The sequence below is a fragment of the Poecilia latipinna genome, unplaced genomic scaffold, assembly GCF_001443285.1.
Source record: "Poecilia latipinna isolate Pla-1442-1.1 unplaced genomic scaffold, P_latipinna-1.0 Scaffold68, whole genome shotgun sequence".
In the NCBI taxonomy this organism is placed as follows: domain Eukaryota; kingdom Metazoa; phylum Chordata; class Actinopteri; order Cyprinodontiformes; family Poeciliidae; genus Poecilia; species Poecilia latipinna.
This window is the reverse complement of record NW_015112684.1, coordinates 171802-198264: the sequence shown is the minus strand read 5'-3', so window position 1 is coordinate 198264 and position 26463 is coordinate 171802. Positions and strand designations below refer to the sequence as shown.

Below are 26463 nucleotides of genomic sequence, written 5' to 3'. Positions count from 1 at the left end.
AATAAAAACACATGAATGCTCTGACGAACAGCCTGAGTCAGAGCATTAAGAGTCAACACACACACACACACACACACACACACACGCACACGCACACACACACACACACACACCCATACACACAATCAGAGTGAGGACCAAGTCAGTCGTTTGCAACTCAAGTCAAGTCCCAAGTAAATATATATAAATTGTAAGACAGGTTTAAAGTCAAAACATATCAAATTCAGCCCATCATTTTTGATACGGCACCACTATTGCTACCTGTTAGCATTGGTCAACTTCAGTACTAAGTCCAAAGCTATCCAAATTGTTGACCAGGAAATTGTCAAACACTTTATGGTTCTTTCTGCCGACAAGCTTCATGCAGAAGATGATTTTATTTTCCAGAAGGTCTTGATGCCACCCACCCTCACTGCTACAGGAACCAACACCTGGGAGTCATAAAATCAACCCTATCAGAATATGATGCTTGTAAAACATCACTCTGTAGGTCATGAATTTATGACCTACAATGGCCTTCACTTCTTGAATTAATTCACTGAAATCTATAAAGTTTTTGACAGTTATTCTAATTTGTTGAGATGAAGATGTTGATGTAAATGTGACACCTTATTTAAATAGCAGCGTGACATTGCTGTGATAAAGTGGGGAGCGATTCATAATCCCCACCTCTGAGTATGTGACACTCCCGCCTTTGATCGTCTCCGTGGTCGAGCAGTTCAGAGGTCCTTGGTCATCGTACGTTTCGGAGTAGTAGTCAAACTCTTGTGGAGCCACTGGAGCACAACAGGTTAAATAATGTTTGAGACAAACACGCAAATGCAACCAGTCATTTTGGACCAAGCGATCCCCATTTGGTGTTGCAAATATTGAATAAAACTGACACACTCACCCTCCAGGACGGTGATGGAGACAAGGAGCCACAGTGCGGATTTAACACTCATGATCAGACTCGGCAGAGTTCGGTTTCTCTGTTTCTAAGTGGCAGAGACCACTAACGGACCTTCTGAGTCGTCCTGCAGTCGGTGGCTTTATTTGATGACTGATTACCCATTAACATCCAGCTACCAAACAGGGACAGAGGGATTGAGCAATTTAGGACAGAAAATAGATTTATTTCAGCACTTTCGTTTTTAGTGACACTACCCCTTTCTGCTGAATGATTCTGTTTTCAGAGTAAACCATGTACTCTCTAGTAAGGCATATAAAGACAACTTTGCATATTCAAAATAACAGATTTGATATTCCCAGACCAAGCTGCACCGATTACCTCAAACTTTTGAGGTAGTAACTAACTCTGCTTCGTCTTCACCCGTTGCCTAAAATTCTGTTTGTCCGTTCATGTTTGTTTGCACTCAAATGTTTGATCGCCAGGCCGCTCCTGCTCAGCCGTGCGACCGTATGTCTCTGTACAACCTAAGTGTTACAAACATTTTAGCAAACCCCAAACAGCCCCCCTCACTTTAATTTTCCCCTCCTTCTCAGGGCTTAGTCCTCTCAGCTGACATGGCTTTGCTGAGCACTGGGAACAACTTTCTGAAACCCTTTTGTAGCCAGTTTTTCAAAAACACACAAGAGAAATACAGAGAATAAAGAGCACCGAGGACGGTTATGTTGACAACTGCAACTTAAAACTCCTTCCCCCTGAATTATCTTGGTTTTATTGCTGCTTTTCGTGAGAATTATGGTTATGGATTGCCAACAAAGAATTTCTATGTGCAGGAGAATCGAAGACTGGAAGATTTTGCAGTCAAAGAGAAGGCTAACTGTTTGGGCAAAATGCATGATGGTAAGAAAACGCTGGAAAATGTCCTTGAAAAATTCTAATACAGAAACAGCTCTGTCTTTGCGATGTCCCTCCAGATTTATTCCTAAATACGCCGGACCATTGGAGAGGATTGCTGACCGGAATCAGAATTTCCCTTTGAGACAGAAGATGTCTGATCTCAGCCAGGTCTCTGTTTACTCTGACTCCTCTGACATTTATAAGGTAAGCTGGAAAGCAATAAGCTGGTGGTAGATGGTTTGAATGTTAGTACTATTTAATTTTATGAGTAACAACAGTGGGCCCGAGCCACAGTGAGAGTTACTATCTACAAAAGGAGAACATATGGAACAGTGAGGAGCACTTCCTGGAGTGGACAGCCTACTAAATGTTTTTTTGCATCTGGGTAATCCAGACAGTATCAAAGACTCATCAAAAAGGTTTTAAGAGAACCCACAACAATATCTAAGGCCTTACCCGACTCACTTTAGGTCAGTTTTAGAGATTCAGTAATATGAAAGACATTGAACAACAATCTGCTGACGAAACAGAATAGACATTGGCCAGAAAACATCTTAATGATGGCTGTAAATGTTTTGAAAGGTGTGCATTCTATCACATCCGAGAAATAATCTGTTTCTGACTTTAAACCCAAAAACATCTTGGTTATGCAGCTGGACAATGAAGCACACCAGCAGATTCTTCTATAAATTGCTTTAAATAACTATTTGAAGGCTCTGGAGTGGTGTGGTCAAATTCAAGATAAATCCATGACAATGTGGCATGACCTTTAGCAGACCGATGTCAATTAATTGAAACAATTCTTTTTAAAGTGATACAACCGCAAGGTCAACATATTGAGCTAGCTAAAAACAAGACAGTCCTAACATACGTCATTTAGGACGACTATGTTCTCTTATACTGTCTATTTAAAAAGTTCTCGGTTAATAAAATCTTGTTTAAATTAATTCCCTTTTCCTTTCTACAGAATGTGTTCTGTAATCCCGCTTTTGAGCTGGAGGGGGAGCAGGAAGAGCGGGTGGACGGCTTCAGGACTTCCTCATCCACCCCTGAACCAATCAAACCCCCAGCAGCCAGTGAGTCAGCCAATCCCTGACTGACATTTCATTTATTTATGGATTTTAAAGTTTGGGTTTACATACAATAAATTATACCAATGAGTAGCTCAACTAAGTGAGGGACTATAGAGATAATTAGCTTGCATGTTTTACTTAATGCAAACTTGTTAGTTTTTTTCATGACTGTGAAAACAGTCAAATCCATCCATTGCTTTGCGTTTACCTGGACAGAAAGCAGAACTCGGAGAGTCTGTGTATCACATGAAATGAAACGTTTTAGTTTTGTTCATCGTGAGGCTTTGTACATTTCATTAAGCTACACTTCAAAAACACAAAAAGTAGTTTTGTGTAAATATCTTACTACACTTGAAATAAGACAAAACTAACTTACAGGCAACTTTTCAGCAAGATATAGGCGCTTGTTTTAAGTCAGTCATTTAATATAGATAAAAAGCACTGTTCCAATATTAGATTATTTCACCCAACAAGCCATTTTTACATGTTGTGAGTGAAAAAAATCTGCCAGAGGAAAAAAAAAAACTTGATCAGATTCTGTGTTTATGCAGTGTAGGAGTAAATTAAGGTATTTAAAATCAGATTAAATGCTTAATCTGTCCTTCAGGTTTTGTGGAAATGTGCTCCATGCGGCTCAGAGGCAGAGGTGGTGGGTGGGGGGCGGTGGTGGTCTCTGCTGCTGCCCTGCTCCTGCTAACAGCCATCGGACTGGCGCTGGCTCTTATTCTCACCCGTGAGTTCCTGCTGCACGCAGTTGCTCAGAATGCAATAGGTGATACTTAAAAATGACTGAGAAGAATGGATGAATGGACTTTAAAATGTACAGTAGACAAAAGTCTCTGTCCAGATGTGTGTCATTTTCTCAGTATGTCCTGCTTTTCTTTTAGAGCTGAAAAGCCAGGCAGTGGACAATCACCTGGCAACGACCTCTGCAGGCTTACAGAGCACAGGGCATGATGTGCCCCACACTCCAACCGCAGCACCTTTGAACAGAAGTCACATGGACAGCACAGTCATACCACAGCCTGCTGTGATCCCCCAGTCTGAAACAAGTACGTCGATCCTCAGTCAACAGTACTCACGTTTCTTTCAGTGCATATTTGTTTTTCCCCTTTAATAAAATATTCCTCTCTGTCTCCCAGGCTGTGGAGGTGTCCTGACTGACTCAGGGGGCAGTTTCAGTTCCCCAAACCACCCTGGCTCCTACCCCTCAAACTCACATTGCGTCTGGGAGATCCGGGTCGCACCCCCACACCTGGTTCAGATCCGTGTTTCCTATCTGGCAGTGGAGGGACCCTCCCCCTGTCTGTTTGACTGGTTGGAGGTTCAGCAGCAGGTCGAGCAGGTCTCAGTGTTCACCAGGTCGGTCAGGTTGCGGGCAGGATGAAAATCTAAATCTACCACAGGTTTATTACTCTAAGCTGCTTAACTCCAATGTAAGGTTTGCACCTCAATCTTTTGGAAGAGGTGTTTAAAAAAAAATGACACAAGATGGCGCTAAAGATTTGCAAATATTTGTAGTCCTTTTAGTCAAAAGGCTTGCATGCAAAATTTTTATCTACTCAGGAACGTGTTGACCTTTTTACATACGAAATGTTGTAACACGACAACATAGTAAAATGATTGAAGTGAATCATTTTCTTCAGGTTCTGTGGTAACATCGCCCCACCAACGATCAACACAAACAGCAGTACCGTGTGGGTCACCTTCCACTCTGACGGCAGCATCGCCGGCGCCGGCTTTGCTGCGCAGTACAAAGCTGTCCCCCCTGCACAAAGTCAGTATTCAGTGTTCCAGATCAGTGTGTTTCAAAGTGGGGGGCCTCGGCCCCACGGAGGGCCCCTCAAAAAGCTGGAGGGAAGATGAGGTGGGGGGGGGGAAGTTACATGAAAGAAATGATGTTTTAAATCATTCATTTTATTTATTTATTTTATAAATGTAATCTGTTTTTCAATCATCATTGAAAAGCAGGGATGGAAGAAATTGCCGTTATTGTCCCAAAGAGGGCCACACTCATCTTCCTGATCAACTTCCTTTCCTCAAGCCAGCAAATAGGAAGAGTGAAATGGAAAAGTTTACAATAAGACAAAGAGTGAAGGTGAAAAACATTTTTCTTCCTGTTGTGGAGGACAGTGTGGAAAAAACCCCTCTAATGTGGAAATTAAATACAATTAACAGAAGAGGATTCCCGCTGCTGAAAAAGAAAAAATCTCACAATTCTGACTTTTTTCCCCCAGAATTTTGACCTTTTTCTGAGAATTCTTACTTTTGATGTCAGGGAGATTAGTCAGAACTCTGAGATTCTCACTATAATCTCAGAATTACAGTCAGAAGACGACCATAACTGTCTGACATCAAAAGTAAGAATTCTAAGAAAGTTATCTGATAAAATTATCTGATTTATATTGTTCCACCACAAAACTCATGGCCACCTAAAATTAGAAGATGTGAGGAGCATTTCTGGAAATGAATGTAATCATTACTGACTAGCAGATGAATGTGAGAAGATAAAATCTAAAAGTTAATGTCTCTTTATAAATTTTGTAGCATTGTCTGTGGGTTTGCAAAAGGGGTCTTCGGCCAGAAGCTAATGCTGTTTGGGGGGCCATGGCCTGGAAAAGTTTGGGAACCCCTGTTATGTTTGTGCAAACTCACATTCATTTCCACTTTCACCCCAGGATCTTCTCTGTTTCCCCAGAGAGCTGCAGCAGAGAAGAGTTCATGTGTGATGGTGGCCGGTGCCTGCTGCCTGTGTCTGTGTGTGACGGTCATCCAAACTGTAACGACCAAACAGATGAGGCAAACTGTAGTCAAAAGCACAAAGGTGAGAGCACAGACGCTATTATAAACCCAACAGGAAGAAAGGATCTGTGATCGCTGTTGTTTTCCAGAATGCGGTGGTCAGAAGTCTGGGCCGCATGGTTACCTGGCAAGTCCGAATCACCCCAGGCCTTATCCTCACCAACAGGTAACAACCAAACACACCCAGACTACTAATAACTGAAAAGTAACAGCCTTTTTTATGTCCCCTAGTCGTGCGTGTGGCATATATCTGTTGATGAGGGTCACATCATCAAGCTAAGCTTCAGAAACTTCAGTCTGGAGACGCAGGATGTGTGCGAGTTTGACTATGTGGAGGTTCATGACAGCAGCAGCATTGGAGCCGGGAGAGTTTTAGGGCGGTAAGAAGCTCTTTGACTGTGATAATATTTGTGTTTTCCTTCGCCTGAGTTCAAGAATTGCACTAAGGCAGAGCTGTTGTGCCTCGGTGACAGGTTTTGCGGTACTACCTTCCCACCAGACCTGACCTCCTCTGGCCCGCACATGACAGTGGTGTTTGTGGCAGATGAGGGCGTGGCAGACAGCGGCTTTAACGCAACATACCGGGCTGTGTCTGTGCTGAACAGTGAGTCTTTGCTTTAATAAAGTTAGCGTTCTTGTTTCTTATTATCCCTCTAATTTCACCCCCATATTTCCAACATGTGTCGAAAGAAAATAAGCTGTTGCTCAAAAGTTACTGAGAACATTACAAAACGGTGCATAACATCATTTATAGCAAAGCAAAAACACTGCCCATCACTCTGAACACACCATCAGCTTGATTTCTCATAATGACGGCAGCATCCAGCTGCTTTTTTACAGCAAGGACAAGAACATTCAGACAGCTAAATACAAGTAGCCCTAGAAAAAACATCTGTCAGAGGCTACAAAGATTTAAGACAGGAGCTGAGAATTATGAAGAATTTCAGTTCCTACATGTGCAAAGGTGGTAGAGAAATACTGCAGCTACTACTGTTACCACTAACTCAAGAGGAGCTGAAATTTTTTATCTGTTACGTTTCTGCAATCGGTGCATGCATTTTCCATTCCCTTCACAGCTACTCGGCATGTTGGTCTGTTACAGAAAAGCCCAATGAAATTATTGATGTTGTTTGGTAACTGAGAGAATCTGAATCTTTTGCAGCTTAATGTAGATTTGTCCTTTTAATAACATACTATAAATACAAATGCAACCAGGTTCCAATGCAAATGTTTCTGTCCTTGACACGTCGCAAGAGAAGGCGAAAAACCAGCATATCTAAAAGCACGCATATTGTCATACCGACTTTGTTTGTTTTTGTTTGCCCCGATAAGGAACGTGTGGCCCGAACCAGGTCGCCTGCAGCACAGGGGAGTGCCTTCAGCAGCAGTGGCTGTGTGACGGGTGGAGCGACTGTTCAGACGGTGCTGATGAGCAGGGCTGTGCTAACTCCACCTACCCTCCTTTCAGTGAGTCCACGTTATCACCGGCCTCAATCAAGAAGCACTGATAGTTTCTTTTGTCTGCTGCTGCTGAGAGGTTGACATAGGAGATAATCTGTTGTTCATATCAGGGTAAAGGAAACACAGGAAGCTCAGACACAAAAGACGTCCCAATTTAAATGAGTTCAGATTTCTTACAGCTGTTTCAATAAATTTAAGTGTTTTTTTTTTTTTTCTCCCTCACATAACACCAGCTTCATCATGTGAGATCATAGAGGTGGAGATGTGTCAGGGCCTCAGTTACAACTTTACCTCATTCCCCAACATATGGCTGTCCATCGCTGACCAGAGGGAAGCCGCTACACTCCTGCGACAGTACCGGGTAAAGGTTACCTTAATAACACATAATAATAACACACCTGAAAGGATTTTACTGTGCCAACGCATTTTCTTTTACTTTATTGCTTCAAAGAGTCACAATAACTAGTTTGGAAAGAAAGAAAAAAACAAAATGTTTTGGGATGAGCAGCCACACTCCAAAACAAACCATATACATCCATGGACCAGACCAATTTTTGGTCCATCTCAGGATGGCAATGCTTAACCATAATTTTTGAAAAATACACGTCTTTTAGTTTCTAGATATTTAGGTGTGATTACCCTTTCAAAGTGGTGGATTAGTCATAAGTAGTTCATAAGGTTAACCTCTTTGGACCAATTCTGTTTTATGAAACTGGTGAATGTCCAGATGAGGCTTATGCTACGGATATTTGTCATAAATCTATAACATAGTGTTTGAATCATGTTTGAACCATGTTTGGAATCTCCCTGACCAACAACGCAGAGGTTACTAGACCTTGTTAAACCAAAAATAATGCACACTTCTTGCCTAAACGATACATTTCTTTTGGCCCAGTTGTATCCAGGGACACGAAGGACACAAGAGTTAACAACTGAAATACTACACAGACTCTAAAGATTCAGAAAATGTGTAATATACCCATAATGTGTGTTTATGGGAGGTGACTATGAGCTGTAATTTGAAGTCACAGACTTAGACTATAACCTTAACTTGTTCTTTGATGTGTGGGGAGAGTTTAGGGTGTCACTTATGTGTCTAGCTCGTTAGTTACAATCAAACTACTCAAATAAAGTAGACTGTTATGACACGTTTTATCAGTACAGACATTTTTAACACAGGTTATAGCCAGACAGTGATAATCAGCGTTTACTTTGTTCTGTGGACAGGTGCTAATGGAGCTGGCGTGCTTCGAGCCTCTACGAAAGCTGGTGTGTGGGATGTTTCTTCCTCAGTGCAGCCCTCAGGGTGGGGTCCTCCAGCCCTGCCGCTCAGTCTGCTCCTCCGCTGAGCAGCAGTGCAGCCAGGCGCTGGACCTCTTCTCCTTTAGCTGGCCTTTCAACTGCCACCTCTTACCAGACTCACAAGACCCAGTGGAGTGTTCACAGCCTTAAAGCTGAAACTGCAGCAACACGTTTACTGCTGTAAAGGGGGCTGTATATGTTAGTGTTTTAACTAGAAAATAACTGCAGGGCAAGGTTGTGAAGTCCTTCAGAATTGAACATTTGCTCTTTGTCCTTCTGGAGGTCGGGATAAAGCTACATGACCTTTGACCAAGAAATTACTGAATTCGCTGAGCAACGTGAGCATGAAGGCATTTAAAGTGGTGCAACTTTAAATGGACCTAAAACTAATGGTTCAAGTCTACAGATGAAGTAAGAAACAATTGTTAAGTGAACTGACTTTTCAGTTTCTTGCTTTAACGTCAATACTGTAAAATAAAAAACACTTGCATACTGCTTTAAAATAATTTTTTTATTGCATTGTTCTTCAACAAATATGAAAAGCCTTGATTATTTAGGATTTGATCAACAATGAACTAAGAAGGTAAACTCTTTTTCTATTTGTGCTTGGTTCACTATATGACATCACAAGTTTCCTTGTGTTTTAGTCAAACACTTAAATATTCTCCTTCACTTTACTTCAAAAAAAAAGAACAGAAGAAAACCTTCAACAGTGCCTTTCAGTGAGGTCAAAAAATCTGACTGCTGTCTTGATTCCTCATAAAAGATTATAATATATAATCATCAAATGCATAAGAGAAAAGATCCGTCTCCTAACACGTTAATAAACACAACAGAATTATTAAACATTCGACCGGATGTAAGAAATCCAGATTTTCTTAACCGATTATTGAGGTCTGCTACAAAAAGAAGCGTTCAGCCATTGAAAACCTCAGTAACAGATCCATATGGAGGTATAAGAAGTTTGAGAGTATGGTCCAGAGCGACTGCAGTCAGACCCCATACTCGGTGTTTGCTGTTACGAAACACTGGTAGTGTGTATCCATACTTGTTGCCAGTACGAAAGTTTGTGTAGCCGCGATTCTGCGGATTGGACAGGTGTGACAAGGACAAGGTGAAGATCTCGTCCACCTGAAGGAAATACAGACAAAACAAGTTCAATTAAAGTTTTGAAGAAATTACACAAAATAAACAAAAAAAAAAAACAAAAAAAAAAAACAATCTTGGTTTGGATTTGACTATACCTCCTCTGGGTTTGGTTTGAATGCCAACTCCTCAAGAGGACCAAGGTTAGCCAACACCGGAGCAATCATCATCCCTGACTGCAGAGAAATAACAAGATATACTGTTAAGTCACAAGCCTTGAGCTTCCTTACATTACGACCAACTTCTCAGCTGGCTTTAAGTCTGGACTTTGACTGGGCCATTCTAACATCCAAACAAGTTAGAATTGTTAATTGCTGAATGGTGGACCTCTCCAGTCAAGCCTTTTTTAGACTCAAGGAGATTTCTACCAATACCTCCCTGTGGCTTTCATTCTTCCATGCATGTTAGGGAAATCCTTGAATCTCCCATGGCAACCATTCAGGGGTGCCTGAAGCCTGCTCTCACAAACACCCTATATTTCCACAAAGCTCCTCCTTGGACCCTCCTTTGCACCTTCCTCATTCAGCTTCTTCAAACTAGCAGCAATAAGCAAACACCTGGTAGAACTGCGTCTCTTCTGATCTCATTATACAAACATTTTCTCAGTCCAGCACTGAGACTGAGATATGTAAATGACATATTGAGATTTAACATGCTGAAGGTGGAGTGTCGGAAAGAGTGGGAGCTTCTTAAAGAGACAGATGCCAATTTCAAGGCACCAAATTGCAAAGTCAAATTTCGTTCAAGTCATGTTTATAACGACTGAATGTAGCATAGTTACTTAATTATGCTGTGAGATGGTACTTCATGCCTGGAAAATACATAGTACCGCCCCTTCAATGATATATATATATATATATATATATATATATATATATATATCTTTATAGTTATTACTTCTGTGGATTCAACAGGGGACAAATCAAAGTAAGCCTTCAAATCAGATCAAAACACCTTCCACTCACTGTGTCCCTCAGAGGTTTCATGACACCCCAGACCCTTTCAGCTGGAATAGTAACTCCCAGCTCCTCTCTGGCTTCCCGCAATGCAGTGGCCACTACATCTCTGTCTGATGGATCACCCTTTCCTCCAGCAAAGCTACAAGAAGGACAGATAATATAGTACTCTGCCTGCAAATCAATGAAATGTGACATACAGGAAAATGTTGTAGTGTGTGCTTGTCTCCAGCCTCCCACCTCCCACTAACCTGACGTCTCCTTTGTGCTTGCCCTTCAGCATACAGGAGCGCAGAGTAAACAGAAACGCCGGTCCTCCTTTATCGTAGCAGAGGGAAATCAAGATCGAAGCCCACTTCCCTTTGTTCTGTCCTTGAGCCTGGCCGGCCCCTTGCCTCACTTTGTCCATGTCGTAGTGCTTCCAGTTGGCCTGCAGGATCTGTCGACATCTGTTTTCGTTCTCAAGGGACAGGCAGTCCTTCCAGATGTCTGTTACATGAGGGACAGCCTGATGAACAGTTCTGATTTGATGGACGGAGTGATAGTTGTTTTGTGCTCGACAGTAGAGCTGGTTTGAGACCCGGGGATTAAGTGCTGGTATATTATAAGATGTAGCCGGGCTAAGATCCAAAGGCCAGGAAGTCCTGTTGAATAAACAGTGCCAGAAAGTGCTGAAAATATAAGGTGCTTTGGTTTTGGCAGAGACCTGAGGGTGATGACAGCGGCTTTTCAGAATGGCTTTGGAAATGGGGGTTTCAGATATAAGGCCTTCTAGCTGATAATTCTCACTGTCTGTGCTGAAAGACGTCAGCTGAGATGAACAGCATAAAGTCTTTGTGCTTTTTTCATGGATTTGATCATGTCTCCTAGCACGAATGTGTCTTACTTCCAAACATGTTGAGTCAATGTGTTCAGAGAAAGCAAGAAGGCGAAATTCCTTTGACAGCTGCAGTGACCTTAAGTTACAAGCCCAAACCAGTATTTGTGGACCCCTGAACATCCTGTAAACAAACAGAAAACATACAGAGATTAGAACAATGTACAGACAGGTTGTGCTTATTATTGACTCATCAGTATAAATAATGGTCATGTGAACCTGATTACACATTCTTAAACTTGCAGACTGACAAATTATTAGACTAAAAGAATACAAATGCATTCTACACTAATTAGATTTGTATTTGTAAACATTTCCCTTTACATTATGTAAAAATTACTAGTCTCCAGTTAAAACCACCTGATAAAGTACGTTGTGACTTGACAAAATGTAAAAATATTTATGTTTGGAAGAGTTTATTAAAGCAAAGACATAATTTCAACACCCAGCAGGTAAAGTTGATGCCCACAAGTCATTCTCTGCTGCTACCTAACTTAATGTGCTTTACTTTATCTTGAGGCAATTATTTTGCAAATGCTAACTAATATTCAAATAACACAGCAGAGTTATTTGGTAGCAGTCAAGACCGACTCTGTATCGAGCTTTCAGAATAGCAACCCAAACTAACTGGATAAGTTAGCAAAACATTAGCAACACAGATGGCTAGCAAGCTAATGTCATCCGTTACACAGCTGGAAATTGTGACTTACAAACTACGCCTATTCAACATGTCCCACATAAGTTCAGGACACACGTAAGACAAATAAATATATATAAAATAAAATAAAAAAATTTACGAGAGCACAACATACACCGAGAGCTGAACATGTTCACACTGAGAGAAAAAAACAATACCTGGTTATTCGTCGTGCTACCCGGCTAGCTGCCCTTGGGTCCGCTTCTTTTTCTCATAACGGCGCCATGTACAGTAGAAGTTATGGTCACTTTCGGCGAGGGAGGGGTGATCTACTGAACTCGTTCAACTTAACATGCTTTGCTTACGACATGAATGTATAACAACTGAAAATGTTTTAAATATAGACCTTGTAATACAACTTATCAAGCACTTTTACTGATTCAATTTATTTATATTTTCATGAATTGTTTCTTGTTTGACATTAAAACAGCCCAGCTGTTAATTCCAGCTGTGTAGTCTAAATGAAAACCACTAAATGCTAAAAGAGCTCAGATCTCATGATATGAACCGCAGGGTGTTCTGCTAACACGAATTGGACACTTATTTTGCATCATAAGCAAATAAATAAAACACACACAGAGGTTGTGGAAAGCTGTAGACAAAGTGGGGGGTCACAGAGCTTATACCCCGTTCCAACATGGGTGCAAGTAACCCCGCGCCCAAAGAGTAGAGACTAAAACAGGCTAAATATTCAACACTAATAGATAAGATTAAAAACAAGACTGTAAAACAAATTCTTAGATAAAAACCCTTAAATGGCTTGCGCCGTTGGAAAAATGAGGCGGATCCAACTGGGACTCTGAGCATCGCATGCGTCAGCGCCTCCCTGTGCAGACGTCAGACATACCTCACATAAGACTTGTTTTTCCTCTTTTTTGGATAAGGGCTGGGTTAGTAGTAGGGAAATAATTAGTGATTCAACTCACACAAAACCCCATGAATTACGTCATGGCTGATTAGTGCCAAATAACCAGTTTGTCTTGTTGTGGGCAAAAAAGTGTTCCTCATTATTTTCATTTCCCAAAAAAGAGAGTTAAACCAATTGTTATTCAAAAAATGTCAAACATTTATCCCAATCATTTTGTTTTGTGAATTTTAAAACAATGATTTAGATGGTTCAGGTTAAAAGTACTCTTAAACGATTGACAAACACCAGTGACATAATAGAAAGAAACTCCACCACACCTGTTCTACAAGCCCCACCCCAAGCTAAGGAAGCTTGAGCATTTCAGTGCATGTGACTCAAGTCAACTGTCATTTTACTACTTTGGTCCCTTGCTGTTCTTTCTTTTTGCTATAAGCATTGATTTTTGTAAACTGTGACATACTTCTTCATTGATACCGTCCAGACCTCAAGCATCATCATGGCCTCAGCTTGGCCTGAAGAGGAGAGCTTTGCTTGCTCTGTATGTCTGGAAACTCTGAAAGAGCCCACCACTCTAACATGTGGACATTCCTACTGCTTGAATTGCATCGAAAACCACTGGGACAAGGAAGACGACAAAGGTCACTACAGCTGCCCGCAGTGTAGGCAGCTCTTCACGCCTCGACCTTATGTGGCCAAGAATACGCTGCTTGCACAGGCCATGGAGAAGCTAAGAACAAACAGCATAAAGCAAAGCAACATGGTGGGCATCTATTCAGCTGACCCGGTGATGCCCGTCTACTTGGACGTCATATCGGATATTGGGCCCAGGAAGGGGAGCGTGTACCCTCAACTCCCTTCGGTGGAACAAAGAATCTGCCCTCAACACAAGCAACCACTGGATTTGTTTTGCCATGAAGACAAGGAGTGTGTGTGTGTGATGTGTTGCCAGGATGGACACACGGGACATCGTGTGGTTGGACCACAAGAAGAAAGAAGAGAGAGACAGGTATGTAACTGGCAAATGTCATTTCCACCTTAGTAAAGAGATTAGTGTGCTTTGTGCATATTTGGTGAGCGTAATAAAGATGAGAGAGATCACAAACTATCTTTATTTGCCTCTACTTCTGATCTGACTGCACTGCAATCCATTTATTCACTTTGTCCACCAAACTTTGATGTGTCTCTAGCAAGAGCTTGTCCAGATGCAGGCAGAAGTACAACGGAGAATCCAGGAGACCAAGAGGAATATCATGGAGATCCCGCATACTGCGCGTCAACAAAAAGTCAGCGAAACTCCTTGTTGATTTTCTTCACGTAGATATTTACAAAGGCATTTATGGCATCTCTCTCTCTTTCTCTGTCTAGGCCTTGCTGCAGGCCCTTCAAAGGGAGAGCGCTGATTTATTTGCAGAACTGGTGAAGAGTCTAAATCTGACAGGGACACAAGTTGGTGAGCTCCTTATTGCTCAGGAGAGCGTCTTTGACGGACAAGTCGAAACACTGGTGAAGCATTTAGAGCAAGATTTATCACAGCTTCAACAAAAGAGTGAGGAGCTGGGCAGGCTGGCTTACATGCAGGATAATATCTCCTTCCTGAAGGTAAGGAAGGATGGTTCTAGAAAATATTTTCATTTTCTTTTCACAAAATATTCTTTTTTTTTTTTTTTTTAATGACTTGTTATGGTTGTTCAGTCTGATTCTTTTCAATGTTTTTCTCAAGAACTTCCTCCTCATGGAGCCGCTGGGGCAGACTGGTGCCACAGGACAGTCTGGGATTATTCAGGAGGAAGGTGTGGTGGCTTCCATACGATCGGTCATTAAAGAGCTGCAAGAGTCCATACAGAACCTCTGCAAAGAAAGTCTATCCAAGATTGTCAAAATAGGTCAGATTATTTTCCTCATTATGGTTTTCTCTTCTATTTCCTGTTTTGTTGAGGACTAAAAGTTTGTCTTTGCAGTGAGTCATGAACCCATGGCTTCAACACCCAATGGTGTGGCAGCAGCAAGCACAGGGTCCACTGATTATTCTGGTCAGGCTGCTGCACAGGCTTCAGGTTTGGAAACCTCTCTGCCTGTCCAATATTACACAGAATATTCTTATTATGGGAAAGAGACTTGTTTCTTATAATGTATTATTTTTTTTTAATACATAGTCTATGAAGAAATTGATGTTTCTCCACCGCCACAACCTATGCGACATCAGTGTAAGTTTCTTATGCACTCAATATGGATGTTTTTGTCTTTTTTTTTTTAACCATGCTAATTCTCAATTTCAAAATTGTCATAGTTTCCTCCATAGTACGTGAGTCTTCAAGATTCAGAGGATCTATGAGTCATCAAGGTAAACATTTATATAATTTTTATATATAAAAAATATATATTTGTATATAATTTTTTTTCTGTTCCCCTACCTGTTTTGGATACGACTCTGCAGGAAACCCTCCACCTCTCCCACCTTTTAGGCCTCAAGGTACATCTACTTGCAATGCCTCTAATCTAAACGTCACACTTCACTTGTATTTTTAATAATGCATCATTATGAATTTGCTGTTGTAGCATCTGGATCAATTAAGCTTGTGAATCCAGAGCCAAAAACAAGAGAGGAAATGTTAAAATGTGAGTCTGTTTTAATCTTCAATATGAAGTACAACATATAAAACTGAAATGAAGCATTCTAGATGCCCTTAGGCTTCATCACAATGTTTTCTGTTTTTCTAGTCCGCTTTGAACCTACCATAGACCCAAACACAGCCTACCGCCACATGAAGCTGTCGGAAGATTGTCGTAAGGTCACAATGCGTTCTGAAAACCTGAATCCACCTGACCACCCTGATCGCTTCTTCTTCTGGAGACAAGTTCTCTGCAAAGAGCCCCTGGCAGGGAGCCCTTACTACTGGGAGGTCGAGTGGACTGGCCAGAAGGCGAGTCTTTACACACAAGCTTTAAATGCAACTTTACCCTTACTTTATGCCTTTCTGATTGTAATACTACCAATGATTGTCTCAGGCATCGACGTTCGTGATTGTTTTTTGGAGAGGATCGTTGAGACATCTAGTGGATGGATTGCTTTTAATATCTTCCCTCAGTCTGTGGTCGTGTTCACTTTTAATTGGAAAATTTTAGATATGTATGTGAAGATCCAATCATGTCCCTAAACACTCCTATTTAGTCTTTTTGGCAGATTGCCCATTTCTAATTTGTCCATAATTTCATTTTCTGATGTCTGTAGAAGCTCCTGTGTGAACACTGTCCAGGGCAAATCCAAAATGTTTCTGCATCACAGACTTTAGTCAAGTTTGACCAGTTGGACACAGTTGTTGCATACAGTTTTTTTGCATTATGGAGCAAAAAAGGCCTTTAAGGCTAGAACTTGAGACCATAATTAACTGGTTGACTGTGTAGCTTCTAAAAAAAACCCTTCTTCTGTTGCGGATTTCCTCACAGCTGTGTCCAACCGTAGTTTATATTTCCCATCTTCTTAAAGCAACACTTACTGGTCTGTGCTCTTCATGATTTTGTCCATGAAGCACGTTCACAGTAGCATCACTGGTTTGTGAATTTCTCCAAATTTTGTGATAGACTGTAACTAAAATATGAAAAATGACAAGTTTACAGATATAGGTTCAGTTTTATTGAAGAGCAAAGAGAGTAAAGCCTTCACTTTTACCCTTAGTCATTTCATGAACAGAAAATATTGCATGGATATCATTCAATTGTGCCTTTCTAAAACTTATAAAAAAAAATGCAGAAAAATGATCTATTCTCTGATTCAAGTGTGGGTGTCAATTTAGAATTGACAAATAAGCAACAACATGCTAATCTGGGCACAACTGGCAGATTATTTTTGTTGCCGCTTTGATTTTTTTTTTTCTATCCTCCAGATGCTTCTACCGCCCTGTGTGAAGGGCCATGTCACACATCAAAACCTGCTACCTACTCCTGTGATCGCTTGGTTTTCTGTTCTCTCATTTGTTTCTGTCTGTGCCACCACGCAGATCACCATTGGTGTTGCTTTCAAGGACATGGAGCGCAAAAGCAGTGACAACAAAAGTCGTCTGGGTCACAACGCTCAGTCCTGGAGCCTTTACTGGTCTGGTACCGGCTACTCCTTCTGGCACAATAACCAGGAGAAACTTCTGGGCTCGCCCAAGGCTGCGCGGCTCGGCGTCTATCTGGACCAGCATGCTGGGATTCTAAACTTTTACAGCATCGCCCACAGCCAGGCTCATCTCATCCATCACTACGAGACGCAGTTCACCGGGCCACTGTACGCAGGGTTCAGGCTGGGGGCCGGAGTAGGGGACTCTCTCACCATTTGTAAACTGGATTGAGTTTTTGATTCTCGTAGATTGGTTGCTGTGTTTTTGATTATTCCAACTAACGTTTAAGCTCTCAAAATGTCTTGTGACCGTGACATGCATGGAAACACTTAACTGTGCAATTTCCAGAATATTTTGTGCGCCAATCTCATTGTGATTTGAAGTGTTAATAAATTGTTGAAAGGCAATAAAATAAAATAAAAAAAAAACATCTTATTTGAAACTTGTTTTGTTGTTCTTAATTGAAAAGCTTCACTAGGAGAGAAACAGACCCCCAGCATGATGCTACCTCCACCATGCTTGACTATTGGTACTTTTTTGTTGATTGAAAAAGCTCATCTGGACTCCTTCAAACGTAGTGCACTGTTGTTGCCAATAACCGTCTGTGTCCTTAACGTTTCGCTTTCTCTTGAAAACATCTGACTTATGTGAGCTGCTGAGTATCTTTCGGTCATTCATCCTTGCAGGAGTTGATTTTTGAATAATGCTTATTTTTCTGCTACTCATTCCAAGAGGATGTTAAAAAACTTCATATATATTGAGGACAGTGACACTACAGTTGGGCTGCACAGTGGCGCAGTTGGTAGAGCTGTTGCTGTGCAGCAAGAAGGTTCTGGGTTCGATTCCCGGCCCCGGTCTTTCTGCATGGAGTTTGCATGTTCTCCCTGTGCATGCGTGGGTTTTCTCCGGGTACTCCAGTTTCCTCCCACAGTCCCAAAAACATGACTGTTAGGTTAATTGGTCTGTCTAAATTGCCCCTAGGTGTGTGTGTGTGCACATGGTTGTGTGTCTGTGTTGCCCTGCGACAGACTGGCGACCTGTCCAGGATGTACCCCACCTCTCACCCGGAACGTTAGCTGGAGATAGGCACCAGCACCCCTCCCAACCCCACTGAGGGACAAGGGTGTTCAGAAAATGGATGGACACTACAGTTGAATAATTTTCAACATGATTTTTTTTGTACACTTCTGACCCAGCACAGTAGTTGTCATATATATATATATATATATGTATATAAAATAAAAAATGGAAGTTCCCCGGCCAGGAAGTTGGACACAACGTAGCTTTGTGAGCGATCCAAGAGATTTGTGCGTCTCTTACAGGTGACGGATAATACCTGAGCAGCATGAGGAACAAAGCCCCAAACTATGAGGAAATGTCAGGGACAGAGAGGCCACAGGGATGAAGAAATCTATACTCACACTTCAGGTTTTAAAGGCAAATGGGAGGGACAGAATGAGGAGGAGCAAAGTTAGGAGGTTACCAAGGGAGGAGCTACAGAAAAAAATATATATTCTCTGTTCCTGTGTTATCGGTGAATATCTTTCTCCTCCTGCAGAAGGATTGGTATCATTTGCCATCATGAGAGGTGAGACTTTAATAGTTCAAGTTTGACCGACATTATTGTTGGAGTGTAATGTTTTAGAGTTGTAAATTACAAATGTTACTACTGAAGATAAGTAAGAAATTTAAATTTGATTAAAAATATAAAACAACACAAATTTAATAGAAAAAAAACAGCTAATCTGAAAATTGATGCTTTTTATAAAAAGAGGAAAAATGTGTCAATTTGATGGTCATTTTGAAAGATGGTTCAAACTTTGGAAAGCATGTCTGCAAAAGTTTCCTGATTAATGCATTGTTTTTTTGTTGTTTCAGCGATTTTTCTGCTGTGTCTGCTGCAAGCAGTTTTTGGTCAGGGTCAAAATAGATTCGGCTGGAATGGACCTGCCGTCACACAACCTGCTGCAGACCCTAATCTAAACAAAAGTGGGTTAAATGTCTCTTTAGACGGAGTCCCTACCAAGTTTCGCCTCCAAAGCTAGCGTTTGTATGTTTTCTTATATGTGTACAGTCTGCAGTAACGACCAAGCGGCGTGTGGCTGCTGTCTGATGCAGAAGCAGATGGCGAGGATGGAGCAGTTCTTTAACATGACAACCATAGAAATAAGCCAGCAGCTCATGAACTCTAAGATGACCCTCAACAACATCAAAAGTGAGTGTTCACGCCAAGCAGAGTGCAGCACAGAACATCATGGCCTTCTGATCCCATTAAGCAGATCTTTTTTTTTTTTTCTATCTATCTTTTTTTAGACAACCGCAGCGCCTTCTCTGTCGCCCTGAACAACGAGAAAACTTTGACCTGCTTCGGCCCCGTAGCCGACGACAGACGGGTCCCCTACAAGCACATCTTCCTCAACCTGGGAGACAGCTACAACGCTCAGACCGGCATCTTCACCGCTCCCAGCTCGGGTGTCTACAGCCTGGCGGCCACCGTCTACAGCCTGTCTCCTGTTGACCTGCCCCAGGCCACCTGTGCCCAGCTGCAGGTGAACGGCGTGGCAGTGGCTACCCTCGTTGAGAAGAACGGACTGGACAGCGAGGACAGCAGCACCGTTGTGATCGCCAGGCACCTGAAGGCCGGCGACCAGGTGTCCGTCATCCTGCTGAAAGGGTGCAACATCTGCGACGACGCCACCCACTATAACACGTTCACCGGTTTCCTGCTGTATGCTGCTGAGACGGCGTAGCTGCCTCTGGCGTTAACTCTGCTAGACGACGTCTGTTCAGGTCAACAGTCATGAGTTCAATGCTTTGATCCGCTGCGCTCAGTTTGTACGTCGTGCGCATAAATTGTTAGCATCGTGTCGACTGAAGAGTAAATATGAACAAGTAACCTAGCTGTTGTTTCTTTCTCTTTTTTTTAATTGAGGTATCCTGGATGTAACTTTTGACCCTGTTCCAATGAAATGATCTGATATGAGTTGCTTTCATTGTTCAGATAAAATAAATAAACTGGACTTAAACCTACAGCTGTCATTCTGAGCATAAATTTGTGAGCGAATAAAACAACAATAAAAAAATAAAAGTTCACACTAAATCTGATGTTGCAGATGATTTTTTTTTCCTTCTATTTCTACATTTTGTCACATCACAGCCATGAAGCAGAACCTATTTTGTTGTGATTTTATACAATAAAATGATGTTACACATAATTGTGGGGTGAAATCAAAAAGAGATGTTGCTTTTTACATTTCTTACAAATTCAAACTCGAATGGCAAGTGTTCAGCCACGTTCTACTCTGATACCCCTAATTTAAATCCAGGATAGCTTCAAAAGTCATCTAATTGTGAATTAGGATTTACCTAAATCCAGCTGTTCTATGAAAAGTCTCCAAGATTTCCCAGAGAGCATTAAGGGACAAATATAACGGAGACTAAGAAATACTTTAAATATTCCTTAAAGAATATTCAAAGCGTCTCACAGAGCACTGTTGAATCCACTGAACTTTATAGCCTACATGCACTGTATACGTGGTGGTGGCAGCATAATGCTTTTGTTTAGCAGAGATCATGAAACGGGTCCATATTGAAGGTAAAGTGGATGGAGTTAAATGTAGGGAAATCCTGCGAGAAAATCTGTGCATGGCTCCAAAAGATGTGATGACAGCAGGACTCTGAGATGCGATCACAACCACACAACCACATTTCATGACAGCCAGATTTACTGCTTTTGGTTTCTTCTGATGTAGAATTATGATGCACGTTTCACATCGATGATGTAAAAGTGGGATGAGATGCAACGTGAACATTCAGACTGCAGTCGCTTTGAAAACTATCAGATACATATCCAATTTAGTTTAACTGGAAGTGGCACAAACCAGATTTTGGGGGAGGGGGGTGAAAAGACTGGAATTAGGCTGTACAAGCCGCTGTGAAAACGTCAAACATATGGTCAAAAGAATTAGATTTGGGTTGCATTTTCCTGCTGTGTGAACGTGTCCTGGAGCTGGTGGAGACTTTGACCAAAAGCCAACAGATTCATCTTCACTGCCATAACTGGAGTGAAGATGAATCTGTTCAGATTTGTATTTTTAAAAAACCATATTGAAACATGACAAAATGTGGAAACAAGTCCAGAACTTTTCAAGGCATCTCTTGTTATCTCCTGGTGTGACAGAACCAACACCTCCCTGCAGACGATATGTGATATGTGCCCTGCATCAACAACAAAGAACTGGAGGGTGTGTTGCTGCTTCTGTAAGCACCCAGTGATGAAAATACCCCCAGTTATACTATTACAGAGGCAAGCAGGGGGCCAAATTAAAGAAGAACAAAACAAGGTGGAGCGATCTTAAAAGAGGAGAACCGTAAATGTGAGGTGGTAAGGGAGGAGCCCCAGGAGAACTATATATCCAAGATTCTTTTCCCCAAACAGTCACTTCTTTCACCTTGTCCTCCCTCTAGAAGCTGTCTGTATATCACCAACATGAGAGGTGAGATTAACACACAACAAAAGAACATGAAATTACAAAGCTCGACAAATGTTCATGCATCTTTTGCTTGTTCTTCTCTCCAGCTGTCGTGTTGTTGTGCTTGCTGCATGTGGCCCCTGGTAGGAGTCAGTTCGAATGGGATGGACCTGAGCGAGCCGCTCCGGGCGCCGTCACCAGCTCAGCCAGCGGTGAGGACTTGTGATTGTGTTTTTAAGAGTGTATGAATGTGTGCATCTTCACCTGAACGGACGCTAAATTGTCTTTGTGTTCAGCCTGCAATGTGGACACGCTTTCATGTGAATGCTGCAAGATGGTGCGTGAGACGAACCGACTGCAGACGTACTTCAGTACAACTCTAACTAATCTGGAGAGGGAGTTAGATAAAGTAAACCAAACTTTTGTCACCCTTCAAGGTGAGAATCACATTCAGAAGATATTTAGACAAGAAATCACAGTTCTACTTTCTAACTACTCTAATCTTTTCTTCCGCAGGCAGCCGTGTTGCCTTCTCCGTCTCTCTGTACACCGGAGACAACTTCAAGTGTTTCGGACCGTTTGGGGTCGACACCGTCATCGCTTACCAGCATATCTTCATCAACCTGGGAATGGCCTACAACATGGCCACTGGCGTCTTCACTGTCACCTACCCCGGGGTCTACAGCCTGGCCGTGACCTCCTTTAGTGACGCCGGTTCTCCTGGCAACACGCTGGCTGTCTGCACCAGCCTGCAGGTCAACGGCCAGATAGTGGCTGGATCCAGAGAACTCAACAGGAGCGACCAGGAGGACAGCACCACCATAGCTGTTGCCCTCAAACTGAAAGCTGGAGACAAAGTGTCAGTCAAGTTGGCCAAGGGATGCTTCCTCTGTGACGACTCGAGCCACTATAACACTTTCAGCGCCTTTCTGCTTTATGCTGACGCATAAGTTAGGGAGTTTAGTTTCCTCCTCTGTAATGACATGTAGGCGCTTACATTATGATGTTCTAAGCTCTTTGAGGGACATCATATTTTAAATGTTGTCCTATAAGCTTTCAGTCTGGGCGATCTGAAATCTTCCTGACATAAAGCATGACTAGTATAACATCTTGTGTTTTTCCTCATCAGATTATGACATTTCTTGTTTGATTTGAGGCTCGAACCCCTAAATCCTTCAATGACCTTAAGACAAAGAAGTTTCCTTTATTTGTGATTTTCTTTTAATCTGAGTTCTTGTGTATTGTCAACAAACAAGGAAGTGTAAAAACAATAAAATACTGGAATGTGAACATTGGTTTGCTGTCAATAATTGATGTGTTTTTTTGTTTTTTTTTGCATATAATAACCAAATCTCTGAATTTTTCTTACGAAGAGATAATGTCTCCAAGTGGCCATTCTGAAAGACTGAAGATTGAAGTATAAGATATGTTAACATGTAGTAAAACATGTTTAGGATATCTAAAATCATGATCTTTGGGGTGGATGTTTGGTAATGTTTTAAAAATTAAAAAAAAAAAAAAAAAAAAAAAAAAAAATCCCATCATTGAAGGTTAAAGTACAGGATATTTCCATGGCTCAATTTGCACTGTGAAGATTATATACAGTTCTGGAAAAAATGAAGAGAGGCCACTTAAAATGATTCGTTTCTTTATTTTTTCTTTTTATAGGTTTATGTTTGAGTAAAATCAACATTGTTCTTTTATTCTAAGAACTACTGACGTCTCCAAATTTCCAAGCAAAAATTTAGTATTAGTTTGCAGGAAAAAAAAAAAAAAAGGATGCATTGTTTTCAGACCTCCAATAATGCAAAGAAAACAGGTTCATATTCGTTTAGAAACAACAATGATAATGTTTTAACTCAGGAAGAGTTCAGAAATCAATACTTGATGGAATAACCAGGAGGCTTTCGATGAGGTTCCCTGCAGTGGGCTCTTCATTGTTTTCCAGAGCTGCAGTAGCTGATCATACATATGAGATGAACATTAAATACACCCCTAAAACACCCAACTTTTAACATATATAACACAATTTTTTATAGATGATTGCAGTGTTTATCTTTGTTTAATTAAAATACATCCCATCTTTTTTTCCCTTTAAGTATATAGTATAAATACTCTTCAAATTCGGGAAAGTTAAGAGACGCATCATACAAGTAAGGCAGACGTATGTTGAGTTTCATGAGTCAGAAAATAGCTACAAAATTTAGCTACTCGCTTGAACTTGCCCATTTTAAATTCAATTGTTTAAAACAGCTTCAGATGTGACACATAAGACTGGATAGAGAATCTAAATTATTTCACCTGGATATTATCTTCAGGCTCAAACTTCAAAATAAAGAAGTCAAACCTACATTATCAACAGTACAAACAATATACTCTGATCCAAGGAATGTGCAACTGAGTATAGGATCATTTTTACACGTAGTCAATATTAAATGGGGAAAACAAAAATCTTAATTGGCATTTCATTTCTGGTGGCAATGAGAGAGCACACAAGCCCGAGGTCACCAGGTTGTTTTAATCACAGCATGGCCATTAAAGAAGCGATGATCGACTCCAGAAGGATAACCATCAGACAGGAATGTGTGGAGAAGGTGGCCAGCTTTCCGTTCCTGGTTGCGCACATGGATGCAGACCTGAAATGGAGATCTAACGCCACAGCAGTGGTGAAGGCAGCGTTTGCAACAACGCTGTAACTCTAATTTATGATTCGCCTCATTGAAGTGGGCCATGTGCAGCACAAAAGTATCATTTTTATCAATTAGTTTTTCCTTTTTCTTATTTACAGCCAGACTATACGCTTATTTTATGCTCTGTGTAGTTTTGAGTGGTTTGTACATCAATTTCATTGTACTACTAAACTTTATATGTTGGTACAATGACAATAAAGATTTATCTGTATTGTCTCTAATTCTAAGTCTTGATCACTATCTCTGACCAGCATTTAAAATTCCAGTGTGTCCATTGTTATCATGATGATTTATCATCTTACTGAACTCCAAGTGTTTGAGATTGAATGGCCATCTAAATTTTTACATCGATGGTATTTAAAGAGGGGCCTAGACTTTGACAGTCTTCTTGTCAATGGATTCTCATAAATGTGGAATCCATTTATAATGTGTAAATTATAAATGGATTCTATATTTAATGTGTGGAATCAGCTTTGTCAAGCTTTTCATCATGTTCTAATGCTATATTTTTTATAACAACTTAACATAACATAGTTACTTTATTGAGCTATAAAAAGGCACTAGTGCCTGAAAAATACATAATACCACCTCTTTACATTGACATCTGGTGGCGTCACTCTTACACTCTTAAAATATTCAGATTTCTTCCAGTCAGATTGAAAAAAACAAGTTAATGTATATAAAAATTAAAAGATTACTTTACATTTAAATCTTCCCGGGGTACAAATTCTTTTAATCTCAAATGTAGGACTGTAGTTGTGCCATTTCTTTTCAGATAGCAGAAAATACTTGAAGTTCAGTTCATGATCCCTGATTTTAATCTCTTTAAACTCTTTCCTCTACCTCTTCACATCAAAAACATCTGGAAATATCCAATATCCTAGGTCTGTGAAAAGAACATGCAGCAGTAGGATGAATTGTTAAACTGAAATTGATCAAAACTCATGACTTCTTCTGAAAAGTTGAAAAGCTTCAGTTCTGACACTATTGTTTTTTTTTTTTTTATAAAAGAATTTGATTATTCTTGTTTGATGAAGAAGAATAAAAAATGGCAAATGCTTGTACTTAATATTCTTTCTGTTACTTGACAAACTGTTAAGCCATCTCAGAGGAACCAAAAACGTCATAACTCCGGGGTTTTAAATCTCATCCGAGGTTAGAAAACAAGAGATCGGTTTTACAGTCGGTCATTACATGAATTGCTTGTTTTGTGAAGAGGTGTGCAAAGCCAACAAAGAGCACCTAATACGTCCTGGCCTCCATCTAGACGATAAGAGCAGAGGAACACAGGAAAAAGCAAGAAGAAACAGGTCAGCTGATGTGGGAATCAAGCAGCGGACAAACAGAATAGGCAGGCCGCTGTCCCAAGAGGACAGAGAAGCTTTAAAGCTGCTGAAAGGAAACTCCCTGCCGTTAAAAGGAGCTACTGGAACAACGATATTGACCTTCGATATCGGCTGTACCCTAATTTAGATGCTTGCCTTTGTTAATGCAGCCGTTCTCAAATAAATTCACAATCACAGTCTAATTTCCCATCATCAATATTTGAATTGTACTCAAACCTGACAAGGCTCACAAGTCAACAAGTAAATGAAGATGATCAGGATTTCGACTGAAACGAAACATCAACTCTCTTTTCTATCCAGAGTGAAATAAAAGTTGTTCTCCTTTCCATTATTAAATTCTTATTTCAGAGCTATTCTTTGACTAACACTTACTCTCGTCTAAAAGAAACACAGAATAGCTCTAATTTGGTGCAAGTCAAATATACCCAACCACATAGGTTTGTTAATTAAAAAATAAATCCTAACAGCAGTGACCAAGACACACAGTGATAAAAGCATCCTAATGATCTAATCTGTGAAATTTCATCCACTGTCTCAGTCCATTTCTTTCTTCCCATGGGTTATGCTCTCAAAGTTACCTGGACACAATTTGTTTTCCTGTAATGGACTAGAAGGGCCATTTAAAGGTCTGGCAACCTGTTCAGGGTGTACGCTGCCACTCACTCTGTGAAATAAGAGTCTTGAGCAACCAGAACTTGTCAGGACTATTATCTGACAGGTTTCCGGTGTCTCACTGCTTGATTGTGTTTTCCTCGTACATTTTGGACATCTATCACATTTTGGCTTTCCTCGAATTTTTTTTTTTTTTTTTTTTTTTTTTTTTTTGAAGGGGAAAACCAAAAGAACCACCTTGGGATGGGTTTTGGGGTTTTTTTTTTTCACTTATT

General features: G+C 40.9%; 6 protein-coding genes across 8 annotated transcripts in view; 4 read left to right on the top strand and 2 right to left on the bottom strand.

Annotated features, from left to right (window-relative positions):
- Positions 1-1048, bottom strand: part of LOC106965101 (complement C2) — a 12573-nt gene extending 11525 nt beyond the window's left edge. Inside the window, exons 1-2 of the mRNA XM_015061004.1 lie at positions 893-1048; positions 670-776 (exon numbers count right to left, since the gene is read on the bottom strand). Coding sequence (XP_014916490.1) covers positions 670-776; positions 893-944 — 159 coding nt within the window. The 5' untranslated portion in view covers positions 945-1048. The remainder of the gene's footprint in view (positions 1-669; positions 777-892) is intronic.
- Positions 1049-1516: 468 nt separating this feature from the next.
- mfrp (membrane frizzled-related protein) lies at positions 1517-8927 on the top strand. Of its 2 annotated transcripts, XM_015060964.1 has the most exons (14): positions 1517-1789; positions 1864-1990; positions 2754-2862; positions 3467-3592; positions 3747-3911; positions 4002-4221; positions 4506-4636; positions 5558-5683; positions 5751-5827; positions 5893-6041; positions 6135-6265; positions 6994-7128; positions 7356-7483; positions 8350-8927. In XM_015060964.1, the coding sequence occupies exons 2-14, from the start codon at positions 1937-1939 to the stop codon at positions 8572-8574; spliced, it is 1776 nt and encodes a 591-aa protein (XP_014916450.1). In that variant the 5' UTR covers positions 1517-1789; positions 1864-1936; the 3' UTR covers positions 8575-8927. The 2 variants fall into 2 exon arrangements, with proteins under 2 accessions (XP_014916450.1, XP_014916457.1); XM_015060971.1 differs by lacking the exon at positions 1864-1990.
- nudt8 (nudix hydrolase 8) lies at positions 8921-12238 on the bottom strand. The gene is made up of 5 exons (XM_015060980.1): positions 12216-12238; positions 10778-11527; positions 10536-10668; positions 9669-9746; positions 8921-9555 (listed from the first exon to the last, which is right to left on the bottom strand). Exons 2-5 carry the CDS (start codon positions 11524-11526, stop codon positions 9340-9342), a joined length of 1176 nt encoding a protein of 391 aa, XP_014916466.1. The 5' UTR covers position 11527; positions 12216-12238; the 3' UTR covers positions 8921-9339.
- Positions 12239-12258: 20 nt separating this feature from the next.
- ftr86 (finTRIM family, member 86) lies at positions 12259-17510 on the top strand. 2 transcript variants are annotated; one of them, XM_015060952.1, is made up of 11 exons: positions 12259-13974; positions 14156-14251; positions 14334-14567; positions 14689-14851; positions 14927-15022; positions 15122-15172; positions 15268-15309; positions 15403-15438; positions 15525-15584; positions 15687-15889; positions 16964-17510. In XM_015060952.1, the coding sequence occupies exons 1-11, from the start codon at positions 13465-13467 to the stop codon at positions 17297-17299; spliced, it is 1827 nt and encodes a 608-aa protein (XP_014916438.1). In that variant the 5' UTR covers positions 12259-13464; the 3' UTR covers positions 17300-17510. The 2 variants fall into 2 exon arrangements, with proteins under 2 accessions (XP_014916438.1, XP_014916431.1); XM_015060945.1 differs by having other exon boundaries at positions 15256-15309.
- A 1084-nt stretch (positions 17511-18594) lies between these two features.
- Positions 18595-20168, top strand: LOC106965092 (complement C1q-like protein 2). Its single transcript, XM_015060993.1, has 4 exons — positions 18595-18656; positions 18947-19057; positions 19143-19283; positions 19382-20168. The coding sequence occupies exons 1-4, from the start codon at positions 18650-18652 to the stop codon at positions 19816-19818; spliced, it is 696 nt and encodes a 231-aa protein (XP_014916479.1). The 5' UTR covers positions 18595-18649; the 3' UTR covers positions 19819-20168.
- Positions 20169-21460: 1292 nt separating this feature from the next.
- On the top strand, positions 21461-22806 carry LOC106964916 (complement C1q-like protein 4). The gene is made up of 4 exons (XM_015060706.1): positions 21461-21564; positions 21648-21752; positions 21837-21977; positions 22057-22806. The coding sequence occupies exons 1-4, from the start codon at positions 21558-21560 to the stop codon at positions 22488-22490; spliced, it is 687 nt and encodes a 228-aa protein (XP_014916192.1). The 5' UTR covers positions 21461-21557; the 3' UTR covers positions 22491-22806.
- Positions 22807-26463: the final 3657 nt, after the last annotated feature.